The following is a 17,464-nucleotide window of genomic DNA, read 5'->3' as shown; positions in this document are numbered from 1 at the left end:
TTTGAGTTCTGAATACTTGAAAAGTCTTATTTTATATAATATTATCCATTGGCTGCTGATTGCCACTTGAAGTTGAAACAGAATGTTTATTTTTTTTAAATTTGAAACGTGCACATCTTTGTGTTGTTTATATTTTATTACTGCAATTTCTGAGTACTTTAAGATCTTGTGTTATTTAATATTCATCTACTGACTGCTGATTACAACTTTAATATTTAAAATAAAGTTAAACTCAGGCCATTTAATGACCATTTTGACAACTGATTCTTTAATTCAATTTTGTGTTTTAAATTGTACAAATAGATAAATCCATAAGCTTGTGGACAGTCTGGATATTCTCTATAGTACATCTCAAAATTAGGAAGATCGTGATTCAGATCGTGGATCGTGATTATGTGTTATAAGATCGTGATATGATTTTTTGGGAAGATCGCCCACCCCTAGGTTGAAGTCATTAAAACTCATTTTTTAACCATTCTACAGATTTAATATTAACAAACTATAGTTTTGGCAAGTCGTTTAGAACATCTCCTTTGTGCATGACATGAGTAATTTGACCAACAATTGTTTCCAGACAGATTATTTCACTTTTAATTGACTATATCACAATTCCAGTGGGTCAGAAAATTACACACACTAAGTTAAGCCTTTAAGCAGCTTGGAAAATTCCAGAAAATTATGTCAAGCCTTTAGACAATTAGCCAGTTAACTTCTGATAGGAGGTGTACTGAATTGGAGGTGTACCTGTGGATGTATTTTAAGGCCTACCTTCAAACTCAGTGCCTCTTTGCTTGACATCATGGGAAAATCAAAAGAAATCAGCCAAGACCTCAGAAAAACAATTGTGGACCTCCACAAGTCTGGTTCATCCTTGGGAGCAATTTGCCTGAAGGTAACACGTTCATCTGTACAAACAATAGTACACAAGTATAAACACCATGGGAACATGCAGCCATCATACCGCTCAGGAAGGAGACAAATTCTGTCTCCTAGAGATGAACAAAAGTTTGGTGCGAAAAGTTCAAATCAATCCCAGAACAACAGCAAAGGACCTTGTGAAGATGCTGGAGGAAACAGGTAGACAAGTATCTATATCCACAGTAAAACGAGTCCTATATTGACATAACCTGAAAGGCTGCTCAGCTAGGGAGAAGCCGCTGCTCCAAAACCGCAATAAAAAAGCCAGACTACAATTTGCATGTGCACATGGGGACAAAGATCTTACTTTTTGGAGAAATGTCCTCTGGTCTGATGAAACAAAAATTGAACTGTTTGGCCATAATGACCATCGTAATGTTTGGAGGAAAAAGGGTGAGGCTTGCAAGTCGAAGAACACCATCCCAACCATGAAGCATGGGGGTGGCAGCATCATGTTGTGGGGGTGCTTTGCTGCAGGAGGGACTGGTGCACTTCACAAAATAGATGGCATCATGAGGAAGGAAAATTATGTGGATATATTAAAGCAACATCTCAAGACATCAGCCAGAAAGTTAAAGCTCGGCTGCAAATGGGTCTTCCAAATGGACAATGACCCCAAGCATACATCCAAAGTTGTGGCAAAATGGCTCAAGGTATTGGAGTGGCCATCACAAAGCCCTTACCTCAGGTCCGATTCAAGGAGGCCTACAAACCTGACTCAGTTACACAAGCTCTGTCTGGAGGAATGGGCCAAAATTCCAGCAACTTATTGTGTGAAACTTGTGGAAGGCTACCCAAGTTAAACAATTTAAAGGCAATGCTACCAAATACTAACAAAGTGTATGTACACTTCTGACCCACTGGGGATGTGATGAAAGAAATAAAAGCTGAAATAAATCATTCTCTCTACTCTTATTCTGACATTTCACATTCTTAAAATAAAGTAGAGATCCTTACTGACCTAAGACAGGGAATGTTTTCTACAATTAAATGTCAGGAATTGTGAAAAACTGAGTTTAAATGTATTTGGCTAAGGTGTATGTAAACTTCTGACTTCAGCTTACCTTTTGAGGCCAATGTACGCAAACTACGTGGGTCAACTACCTCCCCTCAAGTCAGATTGTTAGTCTCTCCCTGGCAAAAACCACAGTGTGTCCATCACCTCTTGTCTTTGTGTCTTTGTTTTAATCCACAGACGAAGACGAGGGTAGAAAATATGCAGATAACTTCTTAGATTCTTGTCCACAAGCCAACTGATAAATCACCATGCATGGAGATGCTAATCTCTTACCAAGGAACTAAGCGAACAGGACTCCTCCACAACAAGGACATTGTATTCAAAGTCTAAGCATTTGCCCACCAAACACACGTGCACACACACAAACACACTTGCAGACGTGCATTGTTCTGCTTTTCTAACCACACTGCAATTTCAGTCCTCTGAGAACCTATCTTGTGAAACAAAGAAGTCTCTTTTTAAGGGATTTGACTTTCTCATGTATGTTCTATGAGAAACTTGTAATCCAGCTGGAAAATCATCTCTGGCAATTTTAGGTGTATGGTTACCAGTCCAGAGACAAGAGACACTTAGTGATCCACTGTGCAATGCAGGACTTGGGAGGCCAGTAAGAGGGAGTTTAAGGATCATGATGTACAAAGACAGAGTGAATTAGTCTCTCTTTGTACATATTAAAGTTGGATAAGGTGAGTTTACCTTTGACCTTCGCGATGAGGGTCCCAGCTGCACTGAGGATTTCCACTGAATTGAGGGAGTGGTGTTTAGAAATCACAGCTTTTAGTACACGCAACAGCTCTCCCAGACGCTCGTGAACCACTTGATGTAGACAGTCCTGGTGTTCTGAAAAACACACACACACAAACATTACAGTCATAACCCAAAAATTCTGAAACAGAATGTAGATAATAGCAAATCTAGATTTGATGCAGGGATGTTTCTAGGCATAAGCGAACTAGGCGGTCGCAATGACGAAGCAAATTCTTCAAACTGTTGCTCTGCCATTACAGTAATTGGCAGCTTCTTCTTCTTCTTTTGGCTGCTCCCGTTAGGGGTCACCACAGCGGACCATCCATGATCCGCATGTTTGACTTGGCACAGGTTTTATGCCATATGCCCTTCCTGACGCAACCCCCAGTGGCTGGGGGTCACTCACTATTACAGGAATTGACTTAAAAGAGAAAAATCATCGTAGAAGCAGACAGTTCTCACTAATGTCCAGAATAGTGCCCCTTGTGGCAACATTGAGAATGCAGTCTGACAGATTTTGGAACGCAACAATGCACAAAATCGAGCTTGTGTAGCTAAAAGTTCCCATGTTAACATACTTGAATAGAGTATGTTTTGTTCTTACTGTTAAGTGTGAGCAATAAAATTGGAAAAGCACCACTAACAACAGCAAAAAATAACATCATGATAGCAAAATAAAACTTTGACACAAAACTCCGTTTTAACCATTAACACACATACACACTAACATGTCAGACATTTCAAATCAGCTTTGGTAATAAAACAATTGTTTGTGTTTTTAATTTGACACCTAATGCCAATGTGTTGACATTTAATGCCAACCCCAAAATGTAATAAATCTCTTAACAAGACTTGACAGAAGAACAGCTTACACTTACTCTGAATACGCCTTTTGTTAAGATTAGGAACCTGCGGTTTGAAACTGTATGAACGCTACATCCCTTGAGTCATAGCAGACTAGCAGACTCCAAACAACTCAACTTTGGCTGAGGGTGTCACATGCGGACTGTTCTGCTAAGATTTCGCTCTCTTCAGTCAGAGGTATGACACACTTGCCGATACAAAATGGCACACACAAGCAATCACACACACATACACACTGAAAGAGTGAAGCCACATTTATATCTGTCATAAAGTTACAATCACAATAAGCATTTATGATGATATGCAGCTTAGTGTGATGAAAACATTCAGATCAGCTTGATGCCTTGTCAGTTCTTCATTAAAAGAAGAAACTAATTGATCACTTGACGAGAACACACAACCCCGCCTCAGTGACAGAACAATTTTTTTCTAACAGTTTTGAGGTGATTTTCCATTGCTGGAACCAATGACTTAGCAGGGAGTCCCGATGGTCAAGTGATTAACCTCCTCCCGCTAAAAGACGCTAATGCGTGCTTCATCTCCCTCCGTCCGGCGATATGTTAATGAAGCTCACACCTGAAAATCATTGGAAAAATCAACTAGTGTGGTGCCGGCTTAATGTGCATTTCAAATCGGAAAGCAATCCGATCAATGAATGACGTGTCCAAGTATAAATAAGCCATATCTTAAACTGGAACTAAACTTACCCAACTGTTGCCTAAACTGTAGCCTTTTCTACAAAAAGAAACTGGTTTCTCTTGATTGGTTTTCCCCATAGATTTGCAATGGCACACAAACACACACCCACACCCACACACTCACATAACCATAAACACATTCAGGGACACCATGTCCAGTCGCGCCCTCTCCCGGCTTTCAAAGCCACATTTGTGCTGACAGTGGACTCTGGATTACCTGTCACATGGAAAAGGGGATCAGGGAGACTTTACCCCCTTCTACCATCTATTTTTAGCTCCGTCTCTTTTCCGAAGAGCAACAAAAAGAACTAATGCTGCCGTGGATGGTGACTGCCATGGAAATGACAGCTGCTCTCTGGCCAGAAAGAGGGCCAATGCTGTCCAACCATATTAGTGTAATGCAGTGGAGTTATAGGAGAACAAATCGTTACTACTGTATACTGAATTAAAAAGACTCATTGATATATCAAAAAGACCATTTATCAAAAATCAAAAGTATGAAAGCTGATCTAGAATAATTTCCCCCCTATTTTTCTTGAAAAAGAAGGCCCTGAAGGGTAGAATTTGATTCACTAATTCGTTTTTAAAAATCCAGCCCATCATTTGATATAATGTGTAGAGTCAAGTAGGCTTCCAATGCAGGTATAACTACATGCTCAGATATACGCGTACAAAGAAAATCTGAAACTTCAGTAAAAACCCTTTCAGGGCTGATAACTGTAAGGTTGTAGGTTCAAATCCCACAAGGAATCCATGAACCATAATTTTTGTTCCCTTGAGCAAAGGCTGGAATTGTCCTTGTAATAAGTGTACTGCCAGTCACTTTGGATCAAAGCATCTGCTAAATGACTATTCACTCCATGAATCAGTTTGCCTCTCTCATAGAGTGACATATCAACATAACACTGAAGTTTACCCCTGCTGCCCTTACCAACAGCAACAGTAGAGCCTGCCACTGTCCTGTAGCTTTGAACCTCATTTATCTTCATCAAGTGTCATGCATATCCACTTCCTGATGAGATAACCTGGTGCTCTCTTATGAGAACTGAACCAAGCCTTTGTTTCAGTCTTCTACAGCCAATCTTCACCAGCTCCCCTACTGTTCGAGAGAGGCCAACTTTGCACTTCTGACCCAGAAAACCCTCGCTATGAGTGCTCTTACACCTCAGAAGAGGTTATTGCATGTAGGAGTGCACATGAATGTCCCACTTTGAGTTGTGGGTGAGAGGTTGTTTTAGGTGATAGTGTTGTCTTAAGTACTCATGTTTTTCAGGTTAAAACATCTACTCAAAAGAGGCCTCAAATGATTCAAGAGGAAGTTCAACTTCTCAAGTAACACGTTTTTTAGGGAGTTCTGTATGTATATTTCCAGACTGTGACAGGTGGTTCAAACATGGAGGTAGTTTTAAAAAATATATATATATTTTATTTTTTATGTGTTTTCAGTTTTGATAAGTGTAGTTTTGAGGAAACATTTAATAAGCCATACACACACTGCAGCTGAATACATTGTCACTCCTTTTCGGAGTGCTTAATCCTGTTCTGAACACACAAAGTTTGGTTATTAACAGGAGTGAAAAAAATCATTTTACTATCGAATTCCCTCTCAAAAAATCAGGCAGTGACAACAAAATTTTCATTAAATCGTAATAGTGTATACAGAACAACAAGTATTGAGTTGCTAGCAAATCGGAGACACAAAGGTATGTGTCTTGACTCATTAGTGACTTTTGAAGTCATAAAGAAAACAAGGCATCTGTGGCAATGGTAGTTTACAAAAAATTGTATCGTAAAACTAATACATCTCCGGGTGGTAATAATACTTGGCTCAAAAATTTACCGAAACCTGATTATCACCATGTCAGCCAGTGAGGGTTTGGGAATGACCTCTGTATTCTGTACTTATACAGAATGATGTGAGGCCATTTTATTGCAGTTAATAACAGAGAGAAATTTTTTTTTGTTTGTTTCTGGTCAGAGCAGGGCTTAAACTCAAGACCACAGAGTAAAGTAGAAGCACCTTAACCAGATAATCTTAAAATTAAGCTTAATCATTGCAATGCTGCGATTATGTTACTGGTCTGCTAAAGCCGGTGCCACATTAGCAGACACCAAACAACTCAATTTTGGCTGAGGGTGTCACACATGCAGAATGTTTGGTGAGATCTTGCTCTCTTCAGTCGGAGATATGACACACTTGCCGATACAAAATGATGGAGTGGTGACAAACATACCAACTCACCGCAACTGTCTCCCTCTGATTCCCTGTAACATGAAGCATGCCAAAATAACAACAGGAGTACCGCGTGAGCATAAATAATTGTTATAGAGTGATTTAGGGAGTTTTCAGACCTGTAGTTTGCTTGATTTGTTTCGAAACAGGGGCTAAAATACTGTAGTTACAATGTTGCATTTTCTTCACGGCTCAGTTATATTTTAAATCTGACCAAAACTTTTCCTTTGTGGTTATTTTTATCCGTCATTAGTTGGAGAAAAAGTTGCTGACACCCTCCTACCTGTGTCTGTTCTGCCACTGTCCAAATGAGAGAAGTAATCGTGAAGATCGATCTTTATCTAATATAGCCAGCAAAAGGCTATTTCCATGATTATGAATTACAGTGACAAGCTAACCTAGAGATTCCTTCTCCGTCCAGGTGGTCTCGGACCGATAGTTTTGGTGTGGATCCGAATGCGACTGCCATGTTCACATATGTCTGTACGAACTGAACCAGGGGAGAAAACGCACCAGGTTCCGAAACAAATGCTGCAAACAAGCCAGGTTTGAAAACAACCTAAAGGAAGCCATTCATGGAGTGACTTTACCTTGTGAAAGTGTGTGATTGTGTATTTATGCCATCAAGGCTTGTCATAGAACGTGTACGTATGTACATATGTACATATGCAGCCACAACAGACTCTTGTGGCTTTGCTTTCTGATGTCATTTTAGTGTAGGAAAAAAAGGCACGAAAAACGCTTAGTGACAGAATCACTATGGATTACAATCAACGTTTGTAATGATATGCAGCTGAATGTGATGAAAACGTTCAGATCAGCTTGACGTCTTGTCAGTTCTTCAGTAAAAGAAGAAGCTCATTGGTCACTTGACGAGAACACAACAGCCTGCCTCGTTGACAGAACGATTTTTTCAAGCAAGCTGGATGTGTTTTTTCAGTTTTTGAAGCCATTAACTCAGCAGGGAATCCCGACGGTCAAGTGATTAACGGCCTCACGCTGACACGCTAATGCATGCTTAGTCTCCCTCTGCCTGGCCAGCGATTATGGTCATGAAGCTCACACCTGAAAATCACTGAAAAATCAGCTAGTGTGGCGCTGACTTAAATCGCCGACCAAAAAAAAAAAAGCTTGCAACATTTCACTTAAGAAACACGAGACCAAAAACATCTACAAAAGTAAAAAGCAGTGTTGGGTGTAATCTTATTACAAAGTAATTAATCTATCACTGTAATTGAATTACTTTTTAGCATAAAAATTTGTGTAGCGATTACATATTGAATTCTTGTAATCAGTTTACTGTAACTGACTTTTAATTAAGTTAATGACTTAATGAAATGACGTAATTACTTGGGTTACACATATTTCTCAAATAATAGTCTATTATACATGTAGAACACATTTAAAATATGATTTATGTTAATATGTACATCTGTTTGCATTCTGAGACAGCTGAAGGGCATGCCACCCTTAATGATTCAATAAACAAGGAGAATATATAGACATTTTGTTGAGCTGAAAAACAAAAGCTTTTTTGTGAAAGTGTTTTAGAAAATATTTTAAAAGTAATTAGTAATCTGATTATAATTTAAAAGCAATAATTAGTAATTTGTGAATTATTGAATTAATTTGTGAATTATTAGTAATAAACTTAAAAAATCAAAACATTTTGTAATATATATATATATATATATATATATATATATATATATATATATTTATTTATTTATTTATTTATTTTAGATTTTGCCTTTTTTTCTTCAGTCTGGCAACAATGATCTTTTTAACTTTACTTTCAAGAGAAACTATTTGGTAAAGAGAGAGAATGCGAGCAATATCTAAAGAAAAGACAGGAGTAAAAAAGGATTTCACACCATGAGGTGAAAAGCAGAGTATAATAAGCAGGTGGGTCAAAGGTGACCGCCAGCCAGCCAGAGACTAAATCTCTTAATTGGTGGGGTCAAATTAAAAAACCTCTTTTAAAGACATTACATTATGAATGACAATAACACACACACAAAGCATGGCCCCATCCCCACACAGCATTCCTATTCACATGCACACACAGTCACGCATCCTGGGAGGGGGCTTAGTTCAGTTCTGCTCAGTATGGCAGAACAGAAAGAGAATAAGGGCCACAAGACCCAGGGACATCAAACACTCCAAATGGCTCCCTGCTCGTTTGAGCCGATCCAAATAATAACCAATTAGCACAGCTGAGCCTTGGAACAGCGGGAATGATGGGAAGTTTAGAATCTGATGATTTTAAAGGGATAGTTCAACCAAAAATCAAAATTATGTCATTATTTACTCACTCTTATGTTGTTTCAAGCAATGACGACAGAATTGTAATTTTTTTTTTTTTTTTTTTTTTGTATACTATCCCTTTAACCCTACAGTTACCTATTCGGGACAGTTACAATAGGACAGAGTTTGTTCTCACTGGGGACCATAGGGGCCAAACATGATCACTCATCAACAGATTGATGTAGCAGGAAAGAGGCCCCTCACCTGTGATGACGGAAAACCTTGTTTAACCAAGAGCAAGCTTTCAGCAGGACAAGAAAAGCTCTTATGATTGGGGGAACCTTCCTATTGTTTCCAGGGGCCATTTGCAAACAGTGGGACTGTATTCTTTGGGGCCTGTAGCATGAGGCTTATATGGAACAATAAATCTGTGAGCCTTTCAGAAGAGATGTGACTGTGGGACTACATGTGACAGAGGAACTCATGGGAAAGAAGTGAAGGAAAAGGGAATCCAGATATACCCTGGGTCCATATGTGCTCCTGCTCTGGGTTAAAGGGAGAGTTGACCCAAAAATGAAAATTTTGTCATCATTTACTCACCCTAATTTTGTTCCAAATCCATCCGACTTCCTTCTGTGGAACACAAAAGAAGTTAGGCAGAATGACATCCTCAGTCACCATTCACTTTCATTTTATGAATAAAATATGCCATGAAAGTAAATGGTGACTGAAAGTAACATGCAGTGCCTAACTCGTATACTTTGTGTTCTGCAGAAGAAAGAAAGTTGGTTTTGGTTGTTCCAAGTTTGGAACAACATTTTTGGTGATTTGGGTGAACTAAATCCTTAAGACATTAGGACATGGGTTTCAAGTCACCCTGCAAAACCACTGGAGACTCTGGAACTGGAGTCTGGGCTCACCGAGCCTATGCCATATTTTTACCCCCATTAGCGTCATGGAAACCCAGCATTCCAGTACGGCAATGTCTCTTTAAGTGCAGGAGTGGGAAAAGAGGAGCCACACATGTAAACACATACATAATGTCTTCCAAAAATGTACAGCACCCAGGGCTCCTACCTGAGATGATGTTGCTCAGAAGCTGCTAAATCACAATACATAAATCAATCATAACTAATGTTATGCTTGCAAGTGTAAAATACTGCAACAACAAAGAAATGTGTGGCATGAATATTGGTTAACCGCTCAAGAATGGACAAATTCACACTATTTTGGGCTATAGAAACACAATCATAACACAATCTAATAACTAGCTGAACATAACTAGCTAAGCATTTGCTGAATTCCAATATACATACTATTCATCTTCTATATTTTACAGGATAAGAATTATAATCTAAAATCAGGTAGAAAATAGTTTGTTAAAGGTGAGCTTTCTAAGTATGCAGTTTCTAAAGTTTCTAATCTAAAAGTTTCTAATATTAGCCATAATTCTCTTGCACCACACATGAGAACTGGTTTGTGACAGTTGTCTTATTCGCCAATACTGGTGTACTGGCTCAGTTTATAGTAAGAAGTGTACACTTTATTAATGTATGTGCAGTACACTGTAATTACTAAAAGTATGCAAATTGGGATTCAGCCGTAATGCTTTTTGTCATATACAAATAAAAAAAAATTTTAAAACATAATTCCTCATTATTTATTTTCAGAACTCCTCTTTCTGGAATGAAAAAAGAATCAAACAGACTTTCAAAATATAAATTTGAAACATTCGTCATCATGCGACCTAAACCTTGCCAAGTCATGCATTACTAACCATGAGAACAATGTATTAATAAAGCCTCAGAATATCTGAGATATGGCGGGCAGGGCCTCCCAGTCCACGACCAGTGTGAAAACGCTAAACATGTCACAGTTAAGCCCAGTAAGGTCCAATCAAATTATAAAGAGCTTATGGTCTTTATTGTGGTCCATGACACTTCAACACTTCACATTCTACACAAGGTTTAACCACACTTCAGAAAGGATTAAAAAAACCTGCTTTTATATCAATAAAAAATAATTTTATTAGGACCTCAGAGGTGGAAAATAAGATAAACACTGTCCAAAACTGTCGTTCCAATAACCACCTGCTTTAAGTCAACACAAAGACCACAAAAAGTCTCATTATGGTATTGGCTGCATCATCTGATCAGAGGTCAACAGCATTACAATCAGCTCTGGTGTAGGAGTCAGTAATTTGGTGATCAACATCTTTAGTTACGAGCCTCCTTTATGTGTTAGTCAAAAGACTAGGTTTAAATCTGACTGCTTAGCCTTTAACATGCCCTTTTGACCAGAGCTGCCAGGGTGGACAGTCTAATGCTTTCGTCTGCACTTTCGACCCACCCCAGAGCATTTTTGTTTAGGTAGGTGGGCTAGGTTCTTCCCAGTGATAGGGCAGCTCTCAGGATCAGGATATTACATGTACCACGGTAAAGGGGCCTATGCGTTTAGCATCTCCCCCTGCTGATCTAGTTTTCATCCACTCTTTCCCATGACTGCACACAAAGTGCCAACATTTAAAAGAGCCCCCTTTATGCCCATACCCATACTCGCATGCAGAGACTTGCATTGGAGGTCCAAAGGGACTCTGGGTTGGATCAACAGGTAGAACATAAGCCGTTTGAAATTACTAGAAAAGGAACATTCATTAGAACCTTGCTTAAAGTTGGATGGATGGATGGATGGATGGATGGATGGTTGGATGGTCAAGTGTCATAAGTTATCAGGGCACAAATGTGGTTTGATTGTTAAGGAGTCACCATTGTAAGAACTTATCACTTTGAGATGTACCCTCAAACTTATTCTAAATTGCTTGAAATTATTACTTTTAAATTGATGGACGACAGCTGATTGTAAAATGAACAACAGTATTCACATAGTCCCTCACTTTAGGTGAACCATTAAATGTCAACATCTTCACTCGCATTAAATATTCCAAAACCCTGCTCTTAGGCCAACACCGTATTTATCCTCTGATGTTTCCTTTTGCATATAAATCAGGCACCTCGCATGGAGACAGGAATGTGCTTGTTTCTTTCATTTGACCACACGGCTGTCCATCACTCAGAGCGGGGGGGGGGGGAGACAGCCACCACTCCCTTCTGTTCTTCATGTTTAAGAGGAGAATTGAGCCCCAGCATTCCAGATAATCTTTATTCAAGAAGAATGAACATCTCCCACAGAGTTACCGCTCTCCGCTGACCAGCACACAGAGAGAGCACAGTGCTCTCTGCGTGGGTTTCCATGGTCAACCTGTCTCTGGTCAGTTAGACTTGACATCTACTGTCTGATTTCTGTGCTAGAGAAGGTAGACAGAATGAATGTGGGTTAGGGTTTGCTGAAAGTCAAGCAGAGCAATATACAAAGAAACTTCATAGAGGGCCTAATTACGATGGCCTAATGAAATCTGTTGACAATGGAAACATCCTTTTCAAAATAAGACAGATTATTTGATTCCATCTCTGACCATAACATAAAGAATTGTGTCATTATTGACATTAAATTACAGTATACAGTGAAATATCATGATGTTAATCTTGACTTTTGGTCTATTTTTCCACAAAGATCTATTTGGAAAATAGCTCAGAAGTCATAAGGACTAATTTGATGGTACTTTGCTGGTGCTTTTTATTTCCCTTTTTGGAACCGGACAATCCCTGGTTGTCAAGCTCTGCACTTGTTGCACTGTAATTTTCTTTTATTTCAAATGTCTGCTGAATGACAGGTAGACCAATAAGCAAACTGATAATATAAACTGATAGGGGCTTGTGCTGGGGTACTGAATGTTTCTTATGACATCGAACCCACAACAGAGTACTAGAACATCTTCATGTGACACTACAAAGGCACTGTGTGCCAAGGGAAATTTTTGAGGGTCGATGAATAGTGTTTATCTAATCATCAAACCAGTAGACCTTTCCATTTCTCTCGTGTTTTTTTCCAACCTGGTCTCATAGAATCACGTTACTATACCCACATTTTTGCTAAATTATTTTTACGTGATTCTTATATGTATTATGGCAGCTTTATGGTAAAATGAACACTAGAGGTGCTACAACAACATCTTTAATTCCCTTTCACACAAATCATTAATAAAATGGCAGATTAGCAGTTCATAAACACTTAGGGGAAGTGACCCTATTAAGCCCACATACCATAGAGTATAAGCCCACTTACTGTTTTATTTTAAAATATAAAAAAGACAGAAAGCAGGAGAAAATTTGTTGTTGCAGAGGAAATGCACACATTTGTTGGAATCATTTTACTTTTTATTTGGAGCCAAACAAATGTTTTGTTCTTGAGTTATTTGTGACCATGTGCTACCACTGTCCAGCAGCCTTTTTGGAAGTTGCTCCAAATTCACTGTTTTTGCTGACTCCAAAAAAAGCCATTTATCTGGAGTCAGATGAACAAACCGGGTGAGGAATGATAAAAATGTTAAAATAATGCGATTAGAAAAATCAAATGCAACTTAATATTATTTATTTTCTTTGTATTTAACAGCAATACTCTGTATTCGAAGAGATAGATTTCATGAGTATCTGGAGCTAATGCAGGACACTGCCTGAGTGATGGTCACAAAGATATATGGAGTATAAGAAAATAAATGAATAAAAACTGCTGATAACCACATTAAATGAACATTTTTAAGAAGCTTCTTGAGCACAAACAAGATTTAGTGCTCTGTCTGCAATTATAATCCAGAAATATAAATTAATATGTGCTTATAAAGAACAGTGCCTTTGAAAGCCTATTTGCTCATAGATTAAAAGCAGAATAATTATTTTATTTGTTTAAACCCCAATAACAAACATGATTTGTATTGTAAAGTATAGTGTTTTTAATTCATGAAAAAATATTGTGTTTATCTTGACTCTACTATAAATTATTAAGGTTTATTTTCCATTGACCCTTATTGTCCCACTAAGCAAATAACCCATTGAACCTCATGTTAAAATTGTTAATTGAATTCATAGTAAACTCTACATACTGGATCTATTTTCAATGCAGGGAGAAAACGAATAGGAAGAGACCAATGTGATGAAAGCTTGCAGGATTTGAAAATTAAAAAATTTCATTAACTGGCTTTGATGTATGAGGTCTAAATCTAGAAAAATATATAAAAATGTAGGTGTTTATTTAGTAAAATGTGAAGCATTTAAATTTTTAAAAGCACAGGGGGCTTATGACGGACACACGTGGGCTTAAATGGTATACATGTTCCATATAAGTAGGGTGGCCAGACGTCCCGTTTTCCCGGGACAGTCCCGTATTAAAGCACTTTTTCTAGTGTCCTGACTTATTCTGGAAAAATGTTGTTTTGTCCCGTATTTCCCCTCTCATAAAATTTCTCTATCGCCTATGCGGCTTTCTCAGTCACATGAGTATTCTGATCAAAGGTAGCCAAGGATACGGCTTGTAAAACCAATAAAATCACACCATGTTATTTGAAGTACATGATTGGATTAAACTATCCAATCACAATCCCTTATCAATAGACATCCAGTTAGTGAACTCATTGAAGAGACAGTTTGAAAGAGCACACAGATGAAATTGCAGCTGGAAAAATGTCAAAGAAGTGTTCATGTACATTTAATAAGGATCTTTAAAAAGAGTTTACATTCCTAAAAAAGGAGTCATAGCCAGAGCCTTGTAAAGTGAGGTGTGAGATTTGTGGAGCTCGCTTTTCCAACACCCATGGAGGCCGCACCGACATCGCGCAGCATGTTCATACAAAAAAGCATGTGGATGCTGCTAAAATTAAGTGTGCTACACCCAGTGTTAGCGATTTTTTTGTGAAGCAAAGTTCCGAATCTGACAAGGTGCACACTAGTGAAGGACTTTTTGCTTATTGTTCTGTTGTGCACAGCCATAGTTTCTGGATGGCTGACTGCACTGCGAAATTGATCAAGAAATTGTATGATCAGAAATTTTCTTCTGCCCGCACCAAATCTGAAGCTGTCATATGCAACATACTCGCTTTTGTGCAGCTGGACTATCAGGAATTACTGCAGCATGGCAACACATGTTTCCTCTCTCTTGGTCCAGCTCTTGAAAGAATAAGATACATTTTCAATGGTCTGCGTGCATACTTTCTTTCTCAAGAAAAATGCCCAAAGTTTCTAAGAGACATTTTCAGCAATCCTTGCACTAAACTTTGGATTGCTTCGCACTCAAGCAAACAGCCACTTTTAACCATGCACTGGAGATAGTAGAGCAAGACCACATATCAGCCACAGGCTTTGCACATTCATGACCTGAGAAAAGTCTTGCAGGCAAGGCTGGAGGAATCATTCATACCCTCTGACATTAAAAAGCAGTTGGATGCCCTGGTTGAAGCTGGTGACATGCGAGAGGATGATTTATTTTGTGCAGTGAGAAACTTTAATTCAGCAGTCCCTACTGAGAGACATCCCAGAGCGGAAAGACATTCAGAGCAGCCTCGAACACTTCTACTTCAGAATCCCCACTCTCAATTTGATTGACGAAACCACGCTCTTTGATGAGTGGGCTGGTGCAAAAAACATTGTCACTCGTCACATCACTGAGTGGAACATGAACAAGATGGCCATGTCTGAGAGATAGACTTTCGTGAGCTGGAGAGCAAGACCATCAACTTCTGAGTCTTAGCCAAGGTCTTGGAGTTTGTTTTATGCCTGCCTGGGACATCTGCATCTGTGGAGTGTGTGTTCTCATTAATGAACACAGCATGGACATCGGATAAATCTCGATTCAGTGTAACAGTCATGAAGGCAATGCTTTTCATACGTCTTAATTTTGGACTGGACTGCTCTGCATTTTACGATAAACTCTTTGAAAGACAAGCGCACACTGAGAAAAACTGCTGCCAGTGAAAAGTACAAGGTGACAACAGTTACAGATGCGGATGCACCCTCTACTTCGCAATGATCTGCGCCTAGGTAAGGATACGTCAATGAAATTTTTGCTGGGAGGGGGCTGTCCTGTTTTCCACAAGCAGGAATCTGGTCACCCTACTTATAAGCCCACTCCAGACTTTTTAGGTTTGCAATTAAAAAAGTACCGTATCTTCCAGAAATAAAGTCGCATCTGACAATAAGTCGCACCAGGTCAATATCGCATTGTTGAGAGAAAAAAATATATAAGTTGCACTGACAGATGTGTATCCAACAGCTACTAGGACCCAGGAGCAGCAACCCGACCTCCATTCACCGGTTCTGATGTCAAATGTGCTCTGTGAAGATTGCAGTATCTCAGACTCTACACATTGTATCACTATGTTTTTGGGCTTGTTTTAAATGGGAGAATTTGCTTTAAGTAATCATGTGAAACAGATTCTCATATTCTTTGTTTCATGAAATAAATGCAACAAGTAAGCCACATCTGTTTATAACATCTGTGCACAAATAAACAGCTTTTAGTCTGTGAGTAAAACAATATGCCTGTTGTATTCTAGTCATTCATTAACGTTAGCGACTGTCTATCTGTGGATATTTCTGATATTTTCAACCCTCTTTGCAATGTATTAATTATCCGGTTCCCTGACTGAATGTTTTTACTACAAGTGTGATGAACCTTCATTTTGTGGGCATGTGAGGAGTTGCATTTGACAGCAGTCTAGAATTCATTAGAACAATAATGTTATGATAGACAAAATATTTATACTGGTTGCTTAAAGTACTTAAAAGGCAAAATATTCTGAATTTGCAACTTTAAAACTTTTCTAACGTCTCTATAACTGATGTTTTCATCTGTTTTGGTGCACGTGTGTTTGACCAGCTGGCATCAGTTACGTATAAATTATGTATATAAATCGCTTCGGATTATAAATCGCAGGACCTTTCAGATGATGAAAAAAAACACAATTTATATTCCGGAAAATACGGTAACTTAATTTCGCCAGTTTATCACAAAACATAACATGAGTGTTTAGATGAGAGATTAATCTTTGATTAAATACTAATTTTAGTGGAAGGCTGTTAATATTTCTATTGGGGTGTGCAGCATAGCCATTATCGGTATTTTTATCTGTACCTGTTACTATCGCAAAATTATCTGTATCTGTATTCGGATAGAACTGAATGTGGGCGGGGCTTAAACTGGAAGTGCGCCAAAGCTAAATTAAACACCCATTTTTAAAATGTAACTCTATTACATGTATCGTTTCTATAAATAAAATATGCCTTGTAAATGCCTATTCATAATAATAGCCTAATAAAAATAATACTAATCATTATTACTATACTTATTTTTTTTATTGTGCGATTATTATTTCATTATACTATTATTTTATTTTTTCTTACCAGATGAAGCTGCATATGTAGGCTCATGAACTGTAGAATACATTTTTAACTGAGGCACGAGGTGTCAAGCAATTGTGAAATGTCAAGCACACACTTTGCAGCGAACATTAAATACAAACATTAAAAGAAATTAGAATAAATCAATACAGACTACAAATAGGTGAAAGTCCCATAAATATATCAGGAAGTGGTTGTGGAGGACATAATTATTTAGTTAAATTACATGTAAAGAATTAGCAAAATTGTGGGAAAAGAATAATAATAGTCTAATAATAATAATAATAATAATAATAACAATGTTACATTAACATTTTCAAATTTAGTACAGTTTAAAGGGAGGAGAAAAAAGATTGTGCATGTTTCAATTTCTTTGTATCACATGAGCAGGAATATTCTGAATAGAAACCTTTATGGAGCATTTACATTTTTTTGGAATAAAGTCTTAACCAGA

At 38.1% G+C, this 17,464-nt stretch overlaps 1 protein-coding gene across 3 annotated transcripts in view; it reads right to left on the bottom strand.

The window, feature by feature from the left end:
- The window catches only part of LOC127434290 (rho GTPase-activating protein 29-like), a 78,720-nt gene that overhangs the window by 38,646 nt on the left and 22,610 nt on the right, over positions 1-17,464 (bottom strand). Inside the window, exons 1-2 of one of the 3 annotated variants that reach the window (XM_051686921.1) lie at positions 1,983-2,260; positions 769-905 (exon numbers count right to left, since the gene is read on the bottom strand). Coding sequence is in view for 1 of the 3 variants with exons in the window: in XM_051686918.1 (XP_051542878.1) it covers positions 2,633-2,776 (144 nt within the window). In the remaining 2 variants the exon portion in view is untranslated. Of the gene's footprint in view, positions 1-768; positions 906-1,982; positions 2,261-2,632; positions 2,777-17,464 lie in introns of those variants that run through there. The other 2 variants (XM_051686918.1, XM_051686920.1) reach the window with 2 other exon arrangements.

The sequence above is a fragment of the Myxocyprinus asiaticus genome, chromosome 44 (assembly GCF_019703515.2).
Source record: "Myxocyprinus asiaticus isolate MX2 ecotype Aquarium Trade chromosome 44, UBuf_Myxa_2, whole genome shotgun sequence".
Lineage (NCBI taxonomy): Eukaryota > Metazoa > Chordata > Actinopteri > Cypriniformes > Catostomidae > Myxocyprinus > Myxocyprinus asiaticus.
The sequence above is the reverse complement of the archived record's forward strand: the minus strand, read 5'-3'. Positions and strand labels throughout refer to the sequence as shown.